This window comes from Halichoeres trimaculatus, unplaced genomic scaffold (genome assembly GCF_033239565.1).
Source record: "Halichoeres trimaculatus isolate MK-OKI-2021-1 unplaced genomic scaffold, fHalTri1.1 fHalTri1_scaffold_8, whole genome shotgun sequence".
Classification (NCBI taxonomy): Eukaryota; Metazoa; Chordata; class Actinopteri; order Labriformes; family Labridae; genus Halichoeres; species Halichoeres trimaculatus.
The window spans coordinates 19,527,430-19,546,576 of NW_027437186.1; the positions used below are offsets into that span (position 1 = coordinate 19,527,430).

General features: G+C 38.9%; 3 protein-coding genes across 4 annotated transcripts; all 3 read right to left on the reverse strand.

Annotated features, from left to right (window-relative positions):
• Positions 1 to 706: 706 nt before the first annotated feature.
• aftphb (aftiphilin b) lies at positions 707 to 10,237 on the reverse strand. The gene is made up of 10 exons (XM_074676456.1): positions 10,029 to 10,237; positions 7,424 to 8,877; positions 7,009 to 7,181; positions 6,462 to 6,585; positions 5,637 to 5,693; positions 5,330 to 5,452; positions 5,149 to 5,209; positions 1,529 to 1,627; positions 1,200 to 1,323; positions 707 to 1,047 (listed from the first exon to the last, which is right to left on the reverse strand). The coding sequence occupies exons 2-10, from the start codon at positions 8,840 to 8,842 to the stop codon at positions 903 to 905; spliced, it is 2,325 nt and encodes a 774-aa protein (XP_074532557.1). The 5' UTR covers positions 8,843 to 8,877; positions 10,029 to 10,237; the 3' UTR covers positions 707 to 902.
• Positions 10,238 to 11,553: 1,316 nt separating this feature from the next.
• LOC141795299 (uncharacterized) lies at positions 11,554 to 14,886 on the reverse strand. 2 transcript variants are annotated; one of them, XM_074676127.1, is made up of 2 exons: positions 14,643 to 14,886; positions 11,554 to 12,787 (listed from the first exon to the last, which is right to left on the reverse strand). In XM_074676127.1, exon 2 carries the CDS (start codon positions 12,742 to 12,744, stop codon positions 11,623 to 11,625), a length of 1,122 nt encoding a protein of 373 aa, XP_074532228.1. In that variant the 5' UTR covers positions 12,745 to 12,787; positions 14,643 to 14,886; the 3' UTR covers positions 11,554 to 11,622. The 2 variants fall into 2 exon arrangements, with proteins under 2 accessions (XP_074532228.1, XP_074532229.1); XM_074676128.1 differs by having other exon boundaries at positions 11,554 to 12,791.
• Positions 14,887 to 16,619: 1,733 nt separating this feature from the next.
• On the reverse strand, positions 16,620 to 19,116 carry LOC141795124 (uncharacterized). The gene is made up of 3 exons (XM_074675897.1): positions 18,772 to 19,116; positions 18,204 to 18,596; positions 16,620 to 17,579 (listed from the first exon to the last, which is right to left on the reverse strand). Exons 1-3 carry the CDS (start codon positions 18,968 to 18,970, stop codon positions 17,134 to 17,136), a joined length of 1,038 nt encoding a protein of 345 aa, XP_074531998.1. The 5' UTR covers positions 18,971 to 19,116; the 3' UTR covers positions 16,620 to 17,133.
• Positions 19,117 to 19,147: the final 31 nt, after the last annotated feature.

Below are 19,147 nucleotides of genomic sequence, written 5' to 3' on the forward strand. Positions count from 1 at the left end.
AAGTGGTATAATAATCATAAAATATGTCGTCCTAGCCAACTAATCTGATTGGACAAGGGACTCTCAGTGGGTGCAAATGTAGAGAATATCACTAATTTCTCCCTTACATCTCCTTGCTTCAGGTTAAGAAAAAGAATAACTATTTGGATGTTTCTTACCCATTGCATGCGGCCTTGGGCTTATGATCGAGCCACAGCAAGTGCTGATGTTCCGAAAAATCTAACTCCCTCTTATGTGATATTACTGAATTATAAAAAGCCAGTATATTATATAAAAGAAAAGATTATCTTCTGTAAATGTACACATGTTTATGAATGAGCAAGATATGTGTTGCTGGAAAGATGAGAACAAGTAAAATCTTGACTGACTTAACAAAGGAAGTATAATTGAAGAAACATCTTGAGGCTAAACACTTGTTTTATTTACAAATTACCTTTGCATAGCTCCAAATCAGAAAGCTGGAGTATATTTCACATGTAAGTAGCTCTTGGATAAGGCTGGAAACAGAAGGAAAAAGACCAGCTCAAACTGCACAGAAAGAAACTTTAAATTTCTCATACAAGCAAAATCTACGTTAATTTCAGTTTATACAGCTTCATGAAAGCCAAGAATCCAGGATGACACTTTTATCCATCACCTGTATAACTAAAACCTTTAATAAGACTAGGTTTACAATACAAATAAAGAATCAAACTTAAGTGTTAATAAGTGGCTAGAATATTCTCTTTAAGCTGGCCACAACAATACCCCTATATGATTGTGCTTCTATAGTACATAAAGTGACAACATTAAAACTGCAGAATAAAATTCTTTGTATTAGAATGAATGCACAAATTGGCTACAAAAGGTTGCTTAAGGCTAAAAATGGCCAACAGGCGGATTATTTATGCAAATGCCACAAATCACTGTAATTTAGAGGAACAGCATTCTTTGGGTACGAGGACAGCTGGGAACATGAGGACCTTGGCCCGCATAAAAGACAGGTCTGGTAGTCCAGAAATCACCCTGCTGGCTTCTGCACTGAGCTCTTCATCCTGCTCGGGTTTCCTGATGGGAGAAATAAACACAAAACATAGTAAATGATATACACAGAGAAGAAGATCATATGTTTAAATACCCTGACCAAGGGAACTTGTGTATAAATGCTTCTTAATAATAAAACAATATGCAAATGATACGAATGTAACAACAGAGCTTACCTGACTGAAGTGGTGGTTTTCTCTGCAGTAGACATCAGGCGCTGCAAAGTATCCTCCATGTGGCTAATGGTGGAGCTGGTTTCCAGTTTGCTGATGGTCAACTCATACAGCTCACGGTCAACTCCTTTGCATATGAGTATTTATACCAAACACACACACCACATGTCATTACAGGGACACAAATTAGAACGAAAAGGACTGTCACACCCACATTGGCTAAATTTAGCATCACTATTTTTATCACAGCAGCTGCTCTGTGACTGTTTTCTTAAAAATATAAACATCAAAACATGACAGAAATCTACAGTCTTGTCAGTTCACATGCTAACCTGGAGGAGGGCTGTTGCTACGACTGCTGCTGCTGCTGCTGTAGCAGGATGTGCTCTCCTTCTCAGGACCAAAATAATCCAGGTTGAGAGCAGAGCAGTCTGTGCTAACAAGAGAAGACAGTGGCTGAGGATTGTTGTGAGCTATGGAGAGGCAGAGAGGCGTGATATCTTATTCATAAAAGGAGAATGAGCATCGTCCTGTAACACGAGATGTTTTCTCCTTTTACTGAGGCAGCAAAGAGGCAGATAAAGAAAGAAAAACACAGGAGAGCAATGCAAAGCTGTTTTTACAACTTCTGCTATTGTTTTCTGAAGCCCTTAATAAGAGAATGATTTATTGATAATTTGTCCAACTGTAAGAAATCAGATAATGTCATCAGATCTGCCATGATACCATTCTAATTTGATTCAACTTTACGCCTCTTTGATATGAGGCTACATCATATGCTCATTTTATACAAATACTACCTTTTATAAAAACTCAGGAATGCATTTAATACCCAGGACGCAGGAGAGAGGTACCCTGTCTGCATGTAGGAAGCAACAGAGTGGTCAGTTTCCTGTTTGGAAGTTCTTGATGTTGGTATCAGTAGGAAGTTGAAGTTATTTGTAATTAGGCATGCACCAATCCAACTTTTCTGGTTCTGATTCTGATAGCGATACCTGGGCTTTAGATATTTAGGTACCAATCTGATACCAGTGTTTAATAATAACCTGCATGCCTTACTGAGGTACAAGAATAGTAATGTTTTAGGTAAAATATAAAAAAACAGTATATGGAGTTATTGAAGTTACTATTTATTTAAACTATAAAATATTTAAATGTTTAACATCAGTTTGGTAAAAAACAAGCTTCAGAATGTGCAGAAATTAATAATTAATTGTTAAATTTTTACCCTGTGGACTGGTATTTCAGCAAAAAAACATAAAAGTGCATCAGAGGTAACATTTCAAATAAAGTATCCAAGAGTGCCAGTAAAAAAGAAAAGGGAGAAAGCTGGTTGCCTAGATTGGCACCATGGATTGGCCCATTCCAACCGGTACCGATCCAGCTTTGAGGGGCACTGATACCCAATACCTGGATCGGTATCAGTGCATCTCTGTTTATAATATCTGCAAAGTTGTTCCATCTGAAGGGGTTTAACAAAGTGAAGAGGCTATGTTTTTTTATGTATGATCCCAGCTCTCTGAATCAGGATAAATACAGCAGATCTATTTGACTAAACACTGGTACTGGATCTGTACTCAATATCTACCATCCAAATCAATATCAAGAGCCTGCCTGTCTGTGTGAATCAGGGGTAAAAAAAAAAAAAAAAAAAAAAAAAAAAAGAAGATTGCTGTAACTTTAACCCAAACTGTTCAATCCTTTGAATCAAAAATGATATCATCCAGCCAGCTTTTATGTCATATTTAACTTCAATCTTTGTAATTCACAAGTAACCCAGCCTTTTAAAAGCAATGAAGTGAGAAGGAAAAGTATGAAACAAAGCAGAAAGGGTCAACTGGTTTATTTAAGTATTTACAAGGATTTCCAACAAGTCCTTATTGCAGTGCATTAAGTCTGGATCTGATTGGTAAACCTGAAGAAATAAAATAAAAAATATCTGTTTCTAGTCAACAAACTATAGGTTCAGAGAGGCTCACCATTTGCAACAAAACACTTTGTCAAAGAATTGATGGAGTTAAGGCACAACTTATTATCAAACAGTGTAACTGCAGTTACAGAAGTATTGTACAAACACTCTTTGTTAGTGGGTTGTAGGAAATACTCACATGCTGATTTTAGCCACCCTTGAATCATATTGAGCATGCTCCTACAGCGTATGCATCAGTGCACAGGGTTCGAAAAGAAAAGCAGCATAAATAAATGACAGCAGTTTGCACCCCTGCTGTCTTCTTTTCTGATCTGTTTCTGTCACATTTTCTGTTCAAATCTTCTAAATCATGTCCAAGAAAGACATGACAGTATGTCCACAGATATCCAAACCTAATCCCAATATCAGGTTGAAACAAAAACTCAAGGACAGATGTTATTTTACCATATGGAAAAATATGTGGCAGATTGCACATTTAATAAATTAATCATTTTAATTTATTCTGTTTGTTGCTTCAGTGAATACTGTTTATGTGTTTAACCTTTTTAGTAGATAAGGGTCTGCCCTCTGCTGTGCATACATCATTATTACAACACTGTTATTTTGTCAATTCACTGAACATCTGACTTGACGATTATTCCAAACTGTACATAAAGAGTCTTGTGAAAGAAATTATAAGGAAGTATAAATAATTTATTTTTAAACTCAGGAAGGATGACAAAATGTGTCATCCTTCATGCTACAACAGGAGCTGAATCAATCAAACAACAACGTGGAACTGACAGATGGGCAAACAGTCCCTAGCCTACCGATGCTTGTTTTTTGTTTTACTTTTTTATCAAAGTTTCATTTCCTCTCATCATGGACAATGTTTTTTCGTCTTTAAAGATGATCTTTACACTTCTGGGTCAGATTTTACCCTGAATCGACAAAAAAATCACCATACAAAAATCTCATCTTAACACTTCTGCTCTGAATGCAATCATTAACAAACCAAATAATGAATTTTCCTGAGCAAAGAATGATTGATTAATGCATTGTATATACTAAAAAAAATCTCTTAAGATTTCTCTTTGCCTAATGGCTACTTTACATGCAAATACAAACAAGATTTCTGTTTAAAAAGTGAGGATGCCAGCATTGAATTACACAAAAAACTGACAATACTGACAGATTTATAGGTTAAGTCTAGCTGCATAATAGTCATGCACCTCGCAAATGTTAGATTATAGTATTAACACTGCATGTGTTCAGCATTCATCTTCCACAGTGGCCATCAATACATAAAATCAAACAAAATAAAAAAGTGCTTTGGATAAACATATCCATCCAAAATAATGTACATGTTCATGTTCCATATTATGTCTATGCACCCTCAGGTGTCAGATATTTAGTTCAGTGTTTACTTTAGCATTAAGTGCCGATTTGATATTTTTTTAGTCATAATTTTAATCTCATGATTAAGCACTGTGATTGTGTATACTCTGGTTTGTAGCAATTATTTTCAGTCAATTTATCAGTGTTTTTGATCACTTTATTGTGACCACAATGTTTCCTTGTGAGAAGAGGAAGTGACTGACAATGAGGCTATAGGTTGATGTTCAACAGAGTATCTGAAGGGAGAAAAGAAAGTCAGTTCAGTGTTTCCCCCTGTTATTTCCAAGATCAGTGGCGACCGATGTGATTTTTTATTTCAGTTTAATATCATAGCCATCTTCCTTTGTTTGAGTCTACTGGATGTTTTATCTTAATTGGTTTCTTCTTTGGAAGGACTTCAATGACTTAAACATGATTTATTTCATTTATGATCGCACACTCATATCTGATAGGTCAAGGGGAAACACAGCATTAAATAAAAAAAAAAAAGCACAACATGCCTTGGAGGAAGTAAGGAGTGGTCCAGAGGAGCCCAGAGTGAACTGGGAAAAGTCTGGACTTGTAGGAAGAAGCCAGGTAAGGGGGTAGCTGAAACTGAAGTCTATTTCCGGCCCCAAAAGTGAGGGGCTCTGCGAGGGGACGTACCGTCCTGAGAGCTGCTAAGGCCATGGCTGCTCCAGTCCAGCTGGCTGGAGGGAAGCGTCTCCTACAAAAAAAAAAAAAAAGAGTGTCTTAATATGTGGTCAGTGAAATACAGGCTGATACATGATATACTGTAGTAACCTGTAAACAAAAAAACTCTCAATGGGTCAACCAAACTTATTACCTGCCCTGAAACTGTCGGGGGTTCAGGTGTGACCTGTAGCTCTGGAGGAGCTTGTGCTGCGACAGCGGTGTGTCCTGGAGAACAGACGGCTGTCACAGAGTCTTTGGTCGGCTCTAGCATTCCCTGATGAGTAAGAAAGAGCAGCAATATTTCAAACATCAAGTTTAGTGAATGGACTCTCACTGGCAGCAGCAAATAGCAGAATATTTAAGCACTAAACTCACTCATTCCCCAGCCATTAAAAAACGTATGCTTTATGTATCGCCAATTAACTGTATTTCTGATTAACTTCTTACAGTTGGCTCACCAGGCTGGATGCAAAAGCAGGTACAGCCACTGGCTGCTTCTCCATGCCAATGAACACCTTTCAAAAGGCAAAGACAAAGAAATGAAACAGCATCAGTACGTACAAACAATTTAAAGCAATATCAAGTTTACAATGTGAGAGGAGCTGGTTTAAAGCTGCAGTGTGTGCTGTTTAGTAGCAACAGGAGAGACTCAATAGAACTTGAATACAGTGTTTTTTCAGTATTTTTAATTAATTCTAAATCACCACAATATATAATTTTTTTGTTTTTGTTTGCTTAAAAGGTTTTTTTCTTAAATAGCTGTATAGTAGCGAGCTTCTTTCCACAAAGGCTCATTTGTATTGACAGAAATGTTGTTTGAAAAACTTTAAAAATGAAGGATTATACTTCTTGTGCATAGCAGGAGCTTCTTGCCCTCACTGTACCTGAAAGTCATCATAACACTTCATCTTTTTATGGCACAGGGTAACAGTTTTTTTATTAATTTTGTATGTAAGTTAGTGTTTCTTTAGCTGTCTGTGTTTTATGATGTGGAAGATCACTTTGATCAAAGGTTGTTGTAATTTTTCTCTTTAATCGTAAATGCTACTTCCTTTTTGTGTCTGTGTTCTATAAAACATCCAGAAACAACTATAAAGAGACATTTTTTAAGGGTAACATGTTATCTTTTATAGTCTTATGTCTCTGTGTAAAAATCTCTAAAATCTCTACTTAATCCATACACTAGGTGTAGAACTTCAACAAATGTGACCTCACAGCTCTTAAAAGTTTGTCCCATTATGGATCACTAATTTGAGGAAGCTTTTGGATTTTGTCAAACTTACAATGTTTCTTATGTCCACACCAAGGCACCTGAGCAGAGTCCTGTTTGAGTGGGATCCTCCCCACTGAAACTGGAGGCCAGCTGCACTGTGAAGGTCCTGGTGTGGCCACATTGCCCTCTGAATACTGGGAGACAGCACGACAATAAAATAGCAATTTAGTTTATTACATACAGAACAGAGAAAAAAGAGACATGACATTCTGCAGAAATTGCATTAATCTGCCACAGACATTCAAAACATTTTCAACAATAGTTTCTGTTTCGATTAAATCACTGGGTCAGACACTGCTCTCCCTGACTACTCCAAACAAACTCCACTGCTGTTGCTTCCCCATAGAAATGAGTCACTTCTGCATTGTGCCAACAATTATTTTCTCACAAGGACCTTCCAGCAAGCATGGATTTATAGCATCAAATGTAAAAGGTTTAATAAGCTAGATAGAGCTTTATTTACTGTATGTCATATTTTTAACAGGGGCTAAAAACAAATATAGTATTTTATATATCTGCTTTTTTAATAAGCAGTATTTCTAGGAATTAATCCTCACCTCTGAGATCGTCGACACAGTTCTGGTATTTCCTCTTTCTCTATCTCAGAAAGGTGTTCGTCATGAAGAAGAGCACTGAGGCTATGCATCTGCTCCACGCCGTCCACAGATGGGACCTTCACCTCTGGGAAACTGGAAAGAAGAAGCTGCTGGACACGGCTGGAGACTGATGCCTAGCCAGGAGAAATGGGACAGAGTTCCTTATTGTAATCTAATGCTCAAATCATGGGAAGAATCTACTTCTCGTCATTACTGCATAGCTTTTTGAGCACTCAGAAACTCTTTCTGACACAATAAAAGCAAAAAAACAAGGATCAGAAATGACAGGCAACTCTAAGTATAAATGTTCTACGAGCACCAATTACTGCGACAAACAGCAACAACAAAGACAATTTTCAGGGTAATAGTTTCCCACCTGACAGATGTTCCCCCTGGTTCTTCCATGCTGCCTCACCCCCTCCTCCTCTGTACTCTCATCAATCTTCAGGCTGCTGACTTGCTCTTGGGACTGAGTCCAACTTTTTCTCTCTTCCACGGCCCTTGGGTCCTTGAATTCAGCCCACAACTCTTCTCCATCCTTCTGTGTGGGCGCTGAGCAAAAATCTGCAAAGCTGTCACTGGGTGGGAGGTTGCCCAGAATTTGCACCCCTGCACCAGCAATTTGGACATATTCTTGGTCCCTGTGGTGCTCAGAGCCACAGTCTCTAAAGTCTGCAAAGTTGTTGTCTGTGTGTGTTCCAGATTGTGAGGTAGCAGAAGTATCCTGAGTTGCAGATTGATTGCAGAGATACAAACTCATCCCTGTTTTAGACTCTCTGGGATTTTCATCGGATTTGATGACAAAAGAGTCTGAATGTCTGAAGTTTTCAAGTTCTTCCTCATCATCAGTCTGGTCCCAGTCAGTCTGATCCTCTGGCGAACCAAGAGATGAAACATTTGGTTCTAAGTCTGCAGAAAGACCATCAAATGACAAATCGTCACAGAAGGATGCATCTGAAGCTGACTCGCACACACTGAATGTTTTAGGAACAGTGGAAATCCTCTTTTCCCCATATTTACTGTCTTCATCTGATCCTCCATCCTCCTGCATCCCTGTGGTGGCTAAAGAATCACAACCATGATTACTGGCTTCAGGATTGCCCAAGCCTGCCTCTCCAGAATGAGGCTGTTCAGATGGAAAATCCAAAGCTGCTGTAGCAGCTTCCTGAGGCTGTTGTTGGTCCTGAGATGGTTGCATGAGTGCTGCATCTCTTTTCTCACAGTGCTCAACAGTACAAATGTTTCCTTTAGCCTGTGATGCAGAATAAGACCTGGGCTCAGACTCGGTAATGACTTCATGTTTCGATTCACGGATTTTCTCACCTAAGCTCTCTGAAGAGTTTTTCTCTTTGATGCCAACCAAGGGAGTGAAACCACAGCACCAAGGATGTGCAGCCTGCCCTGTAAATATGGTGAAATCAGCAAACCCGGTTTCTTCTTGGGGAGAACATGCACCTTCTGCAGTAGCTGCTGTGCTGTGGTTTCTTTTAGAATACCCATTTGTGAGGTGCATACGTGATTCAGAATCACAACCTTGCCTGTCCACCATCACAGTGGAAGTGGGTTGGGATTGTTCAACTGAATGGTTAAAGCTGCTGCTTGATTGATGGGTTGCTGGCTTCAAGCTGGGAGAAGAATATCTGAGGCTGGATGGTGGATCATCAGACGAGCAAGATGGCCCTACAGAGAATCCCCCAAAATCGCCAAACTCCTCATCTTCCGATCCCATCTCACTACTACTATCATCCAGCAAGGGAGGGGAAGAAGGGTGCAGGGGCACAATGTGAGGCTCCATGAGTTTCTTTGGTGGGACTTGAAGGCCTCATTCACCTGGGTGAGGGGAGAGAAACAACAGAAAGACAATAATCAGCCTCCATTCAGCAGCTTAAATGGGAAAGGTTCACTGCTCGGGCAGGACAGTAGAATTTCAAAATAATTTGTGAAATAGACACACACTGCTTCCGATGTTTAATTTGTTTCAATTCTAATCTCCTTAACTAGTTTCATTTCTTATTATAACAATCACTTTGTCAGGAAAGATGGCTGCTCTACAAACTACAATGTTACTGTTGTATATCAAAGTGTAACCTTCTGTCCTGTCAGGAAAAATACAAAGTGAAGGTATCCGTCTGAGTTAGTTCCTGGTTTTTAGGGTGGGTAGCATTATTTTTTTATTTGTCCGTTGAGACGTTGAGCAAACTCAAATTAGAGGAAACTGCACACATGATCCTTCCGCAAATAACATCTAAACTTAAAATCCGTTACGCACGCTCAACCTCCTTAAATAACCTAAATTTCTGTCCTTCAAAATGAATTAATACATCTAACATCTCAGATAACAGTCTTTTTAGGTGTTAGTCTGGTGTGGAAAATAAAGTAGCTAGTCAGTAAACTGATACAGGAAACTTTATCCGCAGCTTTGTGCTGCTTAGATAACAGTTCAGCAGCCACTCCGGGGTCATGGATTAGTGCCCGCATTACACTCACCATAAACTCTCAACATGAACACACACATACACACACAAAATCAACGAGAGTTTAGCAAAACAATAGACAAGCTGCGTAACACCAGAACCTCGGATAGTTATTTTTCCGGAAACATTTTAGTCAGGCTCTGTGATCACTCAAAACAAACCCTGGCGTCCTGCTATTTTCCCTGTCTCTTGTTCCCAGACAGGTGTGTTGCCGTGACCACAACAGGCTGAATCTGACAACAGATATTATCATAATGCAAATTATCTTTTAAAGAGTAATCATAAGAGGTGACTGAGCTTTAGGTGTCGGGGAAAGTCCATTGATATAGCGCATCCCGTTACCTGATAACCACACCGCAACTGATTAGCTTATATGACTAACAGCTAGCTGGTGCAGCCAGAACCTGAGCTGACGGTAGCTTTCCAACAAAACCAACCACAGGGTGACATGCATGGAAATTAAGACTGAATGCCTAGTAGAAATACAAGTGACGGCCATTTATTTACCAGCACTTTGTCTTTTCTCTACTTGTCTGTCCGTGTCGCAGGCAGCCCTGTTCTCCATCCTCTGTCACCATCCTGTCCATGTACTTAGTAGGATATGTCAAATATTAGGAGCTATCACTGCGTGTCGTTTTCCGTGTTCCGTAATTGGTCAACACGAGGGGCCGTTGGAACCGTCCATTTTGCATTTATAAGGCAGCGTCTTCTCAATAGACGATCTCTCCAGGGAATGTGTGCGTCAGCTCCCCCTGGTGGGGAGATTTGACGTGTCTCCTTTTTGATTAAGGGCGCCTTCATTGTTGTGGTATGGATTATGTTAGTGAGTGTAACCAAGTACTGTTGAAGAATTTCACTGCACTAGCCGCTTAATGAAATCAATATACTTATATACAATATACTAATATGCTGAGATAACAGGAACAGTACAATATGAAATGTATTACTTTTTACCTGACTAGTTTAATACAAAAACGTTCGGACAATGTCTTAAGTAGCATGTGTTTTAGTATGATATAGACCTGTAATCAGGGCTTGTCATTAACTTTTTTTGCTCACCAGTTACTGTGGCCAGTGGTATCCCAGAGTTACTAGCCACTCAGTATTTTCACTGGCCACAATTTGTTGTTTGATAATTATGTTCAATATGATTAAAGCCGATGATAGCATGCTGTTTACTTAAAAAAGATTTACAACCTCTTTAAATGTAAATGACCCCTATGCACACTCAAAACAAGACTACATCAATGTTAAAATCCACAGGTCCTTAATCAGGTATTCAGCTCTGATAAAGTTGTGAGTAACATTGTGCTCCTTTCATATGAAAATATGCCGTCTATTAAGACATAGTAATTAAAATAGTAGTTTGTTATTGCTTATAATAAAATGGTAAAGGGGATTAATTGAACTGATAAAAACTCAGCAAGAGACACTGTCTGCTTAAATACTCATTAACGATTGTAATCAGAAAATAGTTTCTTTTTTCATGAGAATGACAATGAAGAGAGGTAAATTAAATTTCCTCAGAGCTTTCATCATCAGAGTCATCTTTTTGCTTGTCTTTTTGCTCCATGTTTGAGATAAAATTCAACCCACCAAAGTGGCCAGTGGGAGCGGTGGTGTTACCAGCCACTGCCGAAATCCACCAGCATTTGGCCGGTTGGCCGGTGTTAATATCAAGCCCTGCCTGTAATCCATTTTAAAATCTGTGAATTTATTGTGCAAGTGGTTTATTCTACTCTATGGATCACAATCTATTAAATGCTTAGGAGCAGAATGACAGAAATCCAGCAAATTGAGTTTTCCATAGTCAGATGATTCCTCAAGTGAATGTTGGACATGCTTTACTATAACTTATGTAAAGGTTTAAAGTAGATTAGTAACCAGTGTGGCTGCACATTGTGATGGTTTTTCTGTGATTATAATTCATCAAACACTTACAGATAGAAGGCCTAAATTTATCATATATTTTATCAGTGATGATAGAAATTATAGAATAGTTGCTACAGAAAAACAAGAGTCAATTCATCCAAGCATTTGATTTTTTATTTGTAAACTGGTCTTTTACACTTTTTAACTGTACTGTGGTCTAAACACATCATTACTCCATGCTGAGCATCACAGGCTCTAAAGTTCCTTCCATACTTGTAGGTTTCTTATCCTCAATCTCAGGCTCTTGCAGTTTCTTACTCATGTGTGTTTTCCATGCTTCATGAACCTCAATGTGCACCTCTAATTCTGAATTTGAAAAAAAACATTTTCCACATTTTTCACAACGAAATGACTTTTGCTTTCTTTTCCTTTTGCAGAGTATAAGGTGCTCCTTATTTCGAAAACTTTTGCCACAGTTCTTGCAATAGTATGGTTTCTCCCCTGTGTGAGTTTTCATGTGAACATTACGTCCAGAGGTCTGAGTAAAGGTTTTGCCACAAACTTCACAACTGTACGGTCTTTCTCCAGTGTGCATTCTGACATGGGTGTCAAGCTGGTACTTGTATCTAAACTTTTTTGTGCATCCGAAGCAACTAAGGAGTTTCTCTTCTGGGACGTTTTCTTCTGTTTTCTTCTTTTTTTCCTGTTTTTTTGGCTTAATCTGAAATTTGCACTGTTTTAAATGACTGCTGCTGGCAAAACTTTTGCCACAATTCTTACAAAAATATGGTTTCTCTCCAGTATGCACTCTCATGTGTACAATACAACTTGAGTTCTGTGTAAAAGCTTTGTCACAAAAATTACACCTGAAGGATTTTTCACCTGTGTGTACTTTTGTATGCAGCATTAGGTTGTACCTTTGTTCAAACTCCTTGTTGCACAGCAGACATATGAAGGCTTTCTTTCCTTTGTGACTTCTTTTAACATGCCAAACAAGAGTAGAGTCTTTCCCAAAACGTTTGCCACAAAAACGGCAATTCCTTTCATCCATCGCAGGCTGTTCCAGGTTCACCATCACTTCAATGCTGGGGCTCTGGTCAGGCAATGTTGATCCATCATCTTCATTCCATTCATCTTCCATGCTTTGGTTTGCACTCACATTTGCAGCAGGGGAGGATGAGGACTGCTCACCATCACTGGGTGGCTCTGATTTAGGAGGCCAGATCTCAGTTTTGATGGGAGTATCTACCTTCATGTCTGGACTGACACTCACATCCACCTGCTCTTCTTTGACCTGTGGAACAGCCTTCATTTCTTCTCCCACATGGACTGGAATCTGCTCCTCTTTCATGGTACTCCGTAGCTTGAAGCTGGGTCCCTCTGAGAACTGCTGGCTGTCTTAATGAGAAAGACGACACAAAGAATAAAGTACACAATAAGTGTCTTAATGCAATTATGTTCCAATGATTTATGCTTCCATCAGGAGCAAGCTGGAACCATCCAGCCCCTACCACAAACCCACTAGAGCACTTTTGCCAGGTTGTTTCAAATTCAACTCTTTAACCAGTGTTTCCAGTGTGAGTATAATTCTAAAACATATTCAAACTAATTCTTCCAGTGAGTGTTTTGTTAATCACCTGTCTCTTGTGTAAAATAACTTAATGTAAGTATATTCTATTAGGTTCTAAATAAAAATTTGACTTTCAAGTAGGATAAGGCAACTTTTGGCTCTATCACTCAGGTCATGCATTGATTCATTTTTTCCAGCTTCTGTATTTCTTTTCCATGTCTTACAACTTTCCTGATGTATTCCTCATTTTCTTTTCCTTCCCTTTGTTAATCCGCATTTCTTCTCGGTCTATACACTCTTTGCCTCTTTGCATTAGAATTAGCCATCCAGCAGGCCCCAGAGCTATAGGGAAAGTAAGAGTTGCAACACAATTTTTTGCAATTTTGACGAAAATAGACGACTGCAATTTTCAATCGCCTATTTTTTATCAGAGGCTCGCTATGATGCATGCTTTGCTTGAATTGTCTATGCACAGCGTAATCATATATATTTTAATCTTAGTTGGTGTCAGACTTCCTGCTACTTTTTAAGTTGGCTCTAGCTAACTGTGACTGTATGTTGGATGAATTGGCTAAATTGCTACCTCTGTTTACCGTCATCTCCATATGAGAGGTCATTTGAGATGCATAAATGTATCTGTTATTGTGTGTATTGGCAGATAACTGACTTTAAGGCAAATTAAAAGTTATAGAAAGCATAACTTATATGAATATTGAAACGACGTTAGAATTAATCAATTTACAGATAATTGGATGATTAGAACAAATAATTCAATTAATTGGGTTCAAATTTGATAAACTATGAATATCAAAAATTTTTGGACAACTAATTTGTACTGTAGTGCTCAAGATGTTCAGAACAAATGAACTAAAATGGATTTAGAACAAAATATTTACAAGTTATTTACAGTCATTTTCAGCCCTCATGCTTGCTGCTTCTGCAGGGAAAGGCTGCTGGTGGCAATTGCTGGCTGTTGCCACTGAGGGAGACTGAAGGCTGAGGAAAATGTGTTCGGATGATGAGGCCAAGTGTGTCCATGGCAACCAATAAAACATTTGGCAGTGGCCTTGATGTTGTGGCCTGATGTGAAGATGCCTGCCTACTGTATGTTGCCTTCTTTGCCTGGCTCTTGCTACCAAGCTGCGACTTGCCTCTCCCTGAATTTTCAGGGCTGTTCCATTAAAAAATATAATTTGAATAATTTGATAATGATAAATTTGTCTTTGAAAGGCTCCTTCAAAAGATTTTAAAGAGATAACATAACAAAACCAATTAAAAAGAAAATACAATGCTTAAAAAGGAATACACCAGTCCTTCCACAAAATAGGGGGGGGGGGGGGGGGGGTTGTTAACAGCAGCAGGTAAAGGGCATGGTAAAAGGCAGGAAAAGGTAACTGGTCAGTGGGGACATATTAATTTGAAAATTTTAAAAACGAAATGAAAAAAAAAAAACTTTGTTTGGTATTATGCAAAGCCAAAAGTATTTGTCAATTTCTTGTTTTGAAACGGATTTTGTGGTACTCTGTATGTAAAAAATCTTTTAGGTAAACCTGTGGGACACAAAATGAGCACCGAATTCAGAGAATAATCCACATACATACATACATGTCGGATTACCCTTCACATTTTTTAACTCAACATTTAATTCATTAGCTCAGTGGTTTGAGAAAGTGCCATACCTTTGGCTTTTCCTCAGTTCTTCACGTCTTCCTGAAAGGGTTGACTCCTCTTAGCGAGCAGAGTGTTACCGTTTTATACAGTCTATGAGTGTTAGTGATTCTCTTCCGTCGATCTTTCAGAGAGTATGAAAGCTGTATCCCCTCCAAAATACAGCCCGAACTCAAAAGGCAAAGGTAAGCCAACCCATCTGCTCCAAAATACCAGCAGCACCTACGGTTCAGCTCTATAGTTCTTCTTCTTCTTCTTCTTCTTTTGAGGGTTTCCTTGGCGGTTGGCAAACAACGAAATGGCGCATTACCGCCACCACCTGGTGTGGAGTGTAGATCCTGATAGTTACTCAACTCAACTTACGGTAACTCAAATAAATAAATAAATAAATATAAAATATCCTGCTTATCGCATTTATTTCTGTTGAAAATTGAAATAATAATTCAATTTTTTTTTACCTTTGTCTCAAAATGTCAACACAAAGAAGTCTTTTAATTTTTACAAGTTTCATGACCAGTTTCCTTCTTTCTGCCTTACATTTCTCACTCTCAAATAAAATATGTTCCACGGTTTCTAATTTCTAACAAATGCATCTACCTGTTGCATGTTTCCCTATCTTAAATAATGAACTGTTCAGCCCAGTATGCCCAAATCTCATTCTTGATATTATCATTTCTTCTTTTCTGTTCCTCCCTGCTTTCCTCATTTTCCCAAATTTCTTTTATATTCTGTAATACCACCTTCCTTTCCTCTCTTACTCCCACTGCTATTGTCACCTTTCCTTTATTCTCTGTTTGATAAGTTTAACTACTAAATCAATGTTACTGTACTTTGTTGCCTCTGTTGCTTTTTGTCTGCTAATTCATTTCCAATTATTCCACTGTGTGCTGGTAGAAAAACCACTCACAAACCCATCATCTGAATTCTAAAAAGTGCTTGTTGTATTTTCAATTAGAATGTCTTTTCTCCCTTCCGAATAATTGAACTGTAAAGTAGATAACGATGAACTGGAATCTGAGTAAATCATTGTTCTGAGTGGTTTAATTTCCTCTACCCACTGTAACGCTAGCAATATTGCCAGCATTTTTCTTGTGTATACTAAAACCCCCTTATTGGCCCTTTTTGATACTTTGACATTAAATTCTGGGATAACAAATGCTACTCCTATTCTACCTGTTGAACTTCCTGACGTGTCTGTGTAAATCTGTACATAACTGTGATAACTGTATATTGTTGTGTGCTTTTATTGTTGTTTCTCCCTAATAGTGTCAAATCAACATTTGCATCTGGTAATATCCATGGAGGAATTGCTGATACTGGTACTATTGGACCCACCTTTATAGTCCTAACCTCACAATGGGAAATTAATTTCATTAGCACCCCTGCTGTCGTGGAGGGCTGATAGCTTAAGGGGAGAATGTTGTCATTCAATAATGGATTTTAATCATAGACCATATTTAACAAGCACCAGCAGAGAACCATTAAACTGTCTTCTTCTCGTTTTTTTGGTAAGAAAACTCCAGCAGCGCCCTCTGCGGCCGTCAAAAGCAGAAGTTGTCACGTAAACTTGAGGAACATACAAGATCAATTTTCTTGAATTTATTCTTGTCCCACTCCAAATTCTCTGATAAAACAAAAAAAAATCACTCACCACCCATTTCTATGAACCAATGGTCCAACACACCACTAATAATGATACCCAGGTGAGGCGGGTATGAACTGTACTGAACAGTGTTACCATATTGTTTGATTTATCAGTACATCATGTAGCTTTGTTCAATTCCTCAGCAGGTGCCACTGACAGTCCAATAAAATGCTACCCAGGGTGAATGGCCATCCTAAATTACCCTCAAGTGTGAGTGTGTGCTTGAGTAGTTGTCATATGTTATTCCTGTGATAGGCAGTAGACCTGTGAAGGGTGTATCCCGCCTTGCCAGGCTCCAGTGACCTCGGAAAGGAAAAGTGATAAAGATAATAGATGGGTGGATGTGTAATCTGACAGATGTTGGCCATCACTATTATATTTTTATTCAGGTAGAAATGCATCATTAAATTAATGTAGAAAAACTAAATCATTTGCTGATACACTCCAAGATGAAAAACAGTGAAGAACAGCAAGAGATATTTGACTCCTTGATGCTTCTTTAACCCTTTCCCATCCTCTCAAAAAAGAGGGGGTTTTCAGAGTAGAATCAAAAAAAGGAAAAAAGCATCTAAAAAAATGTTGACAGTTTTCAAGTGGATACATTTATTTTTTTTTAGATGATTTTCACAGTAATCTCCCTTTGACAAGACAGCCAAAGAGAGAAATATTGGGAGCAAAGACTTTGTATGACATGCTGCAAAGGGCAGAGCAGTGGACCTCAAAGGCTGCTTGCTGATATCAATTTTTGAATGATGGGAGTTTTGTTCTTGCAGCTACTGGAGCCAAGAGAGCTTATTAAAGAGAAACACTTTTTACCATCATTGATTTCTTTGGTGGTCCTTTGTTTTTGCATTCTGTCACTTTCTCTTACTTTTACTGTAGCGGTTGACATTTTCAATTCTTGTCTTGAGCCTATACACAAGAGTCAAGAAGCTTTTCTCAAACAGTCCTCCTGCTGTTGCATCTGCAAAAGTAACAGGATATTTCGACAGGATCATTTTTGCTACCTCAATGCAGGCAGCTTTGTTGGGGTTTGGACAATGTTCCTGCATGGCGCTCACCACAGCTCGAACCATGGCTCTTTTATCTGCAGGGCAGGCCTTCGTTCCTCTCGTTATGGCCTGTAAGAGAGAAGCAGGACACTTGTCCCAGGGGATTTCTAACTTGCTGATCCATGAGTTCTGTGCTTTTATCAAAGAGGGTCCAGGTCGGAGAGGCTGTGTATGCAGGGTGTCAGAAAAAGAGAGGGGTGCAGTCCACTCATTAGGCACAGTGTTGTCAATAGTATCCTGATTTTTAAGCACTGTAATTACAGAGAAAATCAAAGGTTTTGTTAATATGCAGCTTGCAAAGGTTATGGATAAAAGCACGTATAAAAAGATGACAGTGATCACAATGTAACTTTGAAGTGGCATTAATATGAGCCTCTCTTGAAAAAAGTCTTTTGTCTCAAACTTAATCAACTGCCTGTAGGAAACAAAAACCATGAAACTCTCCTAGACCAGAACACAGTTGGCATTAATATCAACTCAAAAAATACTTAACACTGTCATAAAACAACAGGGAATGTACAAACATTGTTCACTTCATTCGATGACAACAATGAGGCAGAATCAGACTGTTGTACTTAGTCATTCACATCAAAAAGTGTTAATCTGAATTCTTTCATTTCCAAACAATAAAAAGGCTTGCACTTGATGTTTTGCTTCTAAAGCTATAACCAGCTTTATACATCAAAAGATGTATTTGCCTATGTGGCTTTCCATCAGTTATACCTGACTTCACTGAAAGTCAAGGTAGCAAGAGGAGGCAATTGAGGATACTACAATGTGATTTAGGGGACAGATTTTCACATTTCTGTTTTGGATGTATTTGATGCTGACAAATTCACAATAATAATGTTGATAATGAAAAAAGAAGCATTCACCACAAAAACTGAGAGACTCCTCCTCCGCCACAAGCTGTTGCTGGTCATTACTCAGTTCCCTGCTGTGACCCTGACCAGGGGATGGAGATCTATCACTTTCAGTCCATCTGTCCTCTCCGTTTTTATTTACACTCGCAGTGGCAGCAGCAATTGATGGAAGCGTCTCACAGGGAGTTGTTGGTTGTGACTCGGGAAGCCTAAATTCTGCACTGATGGGAGTATCTGCCTCTGTGTCTGGTCTGATACACTGATCATCCTGCTCCTCTTTGACCTGTGGGCACTCCTGGAGCTCTGTGTCCACCAGGACTGGAATCTGCTCCTTCTTAATCTGCTCCACTTTAGAGTCACAATACTGCAGCGAAGGAAGCAGCTCTTCTGTGACTAGCTGGGTATCTAAAGAAAAGATGAAAAATCACTTTAATCTTGAAGTTATCAAGTCTCATCTTCATGACTTAAGTTAGTGAGAGAGGTAATAAGCGTGGACATGATGACACCAGTGGTTTTATCTCACATCATCCCTTGCGTAGCATCCAGTTTAAGATTTACGGTTAATATTTGCGTTGCTTACCTACTGTGGATATTTCCCTTCCAGACTTTACGTGGCAGAGCTGCTCGATCTGCTGTTTCAGTTGATATATTTCCTCCCTGGAGCGGACAACTTCATCCTGATACTCCAATATTGTCCTTTCAACAAGCACGAAGATCTCCTCTGCAGCCGCTGCAAGTCGCTCGTTAACCAGCATTTTGAGCAGCTGCGTCCCCGACATGATGAAGCCGTTGAAAACGTTAATCTGAAGATTTGCATACGGACCTCTGAATGACAAAATCTACCCAAAATTAACAGAAAACCCGGCTAACGTCAGTAAACTGAAGGGTTAAATCATCTGATAGTTCCGGTTACGTCATGACGTACTGACAGAAACTCCACCAGCGCCCTCTGCTGA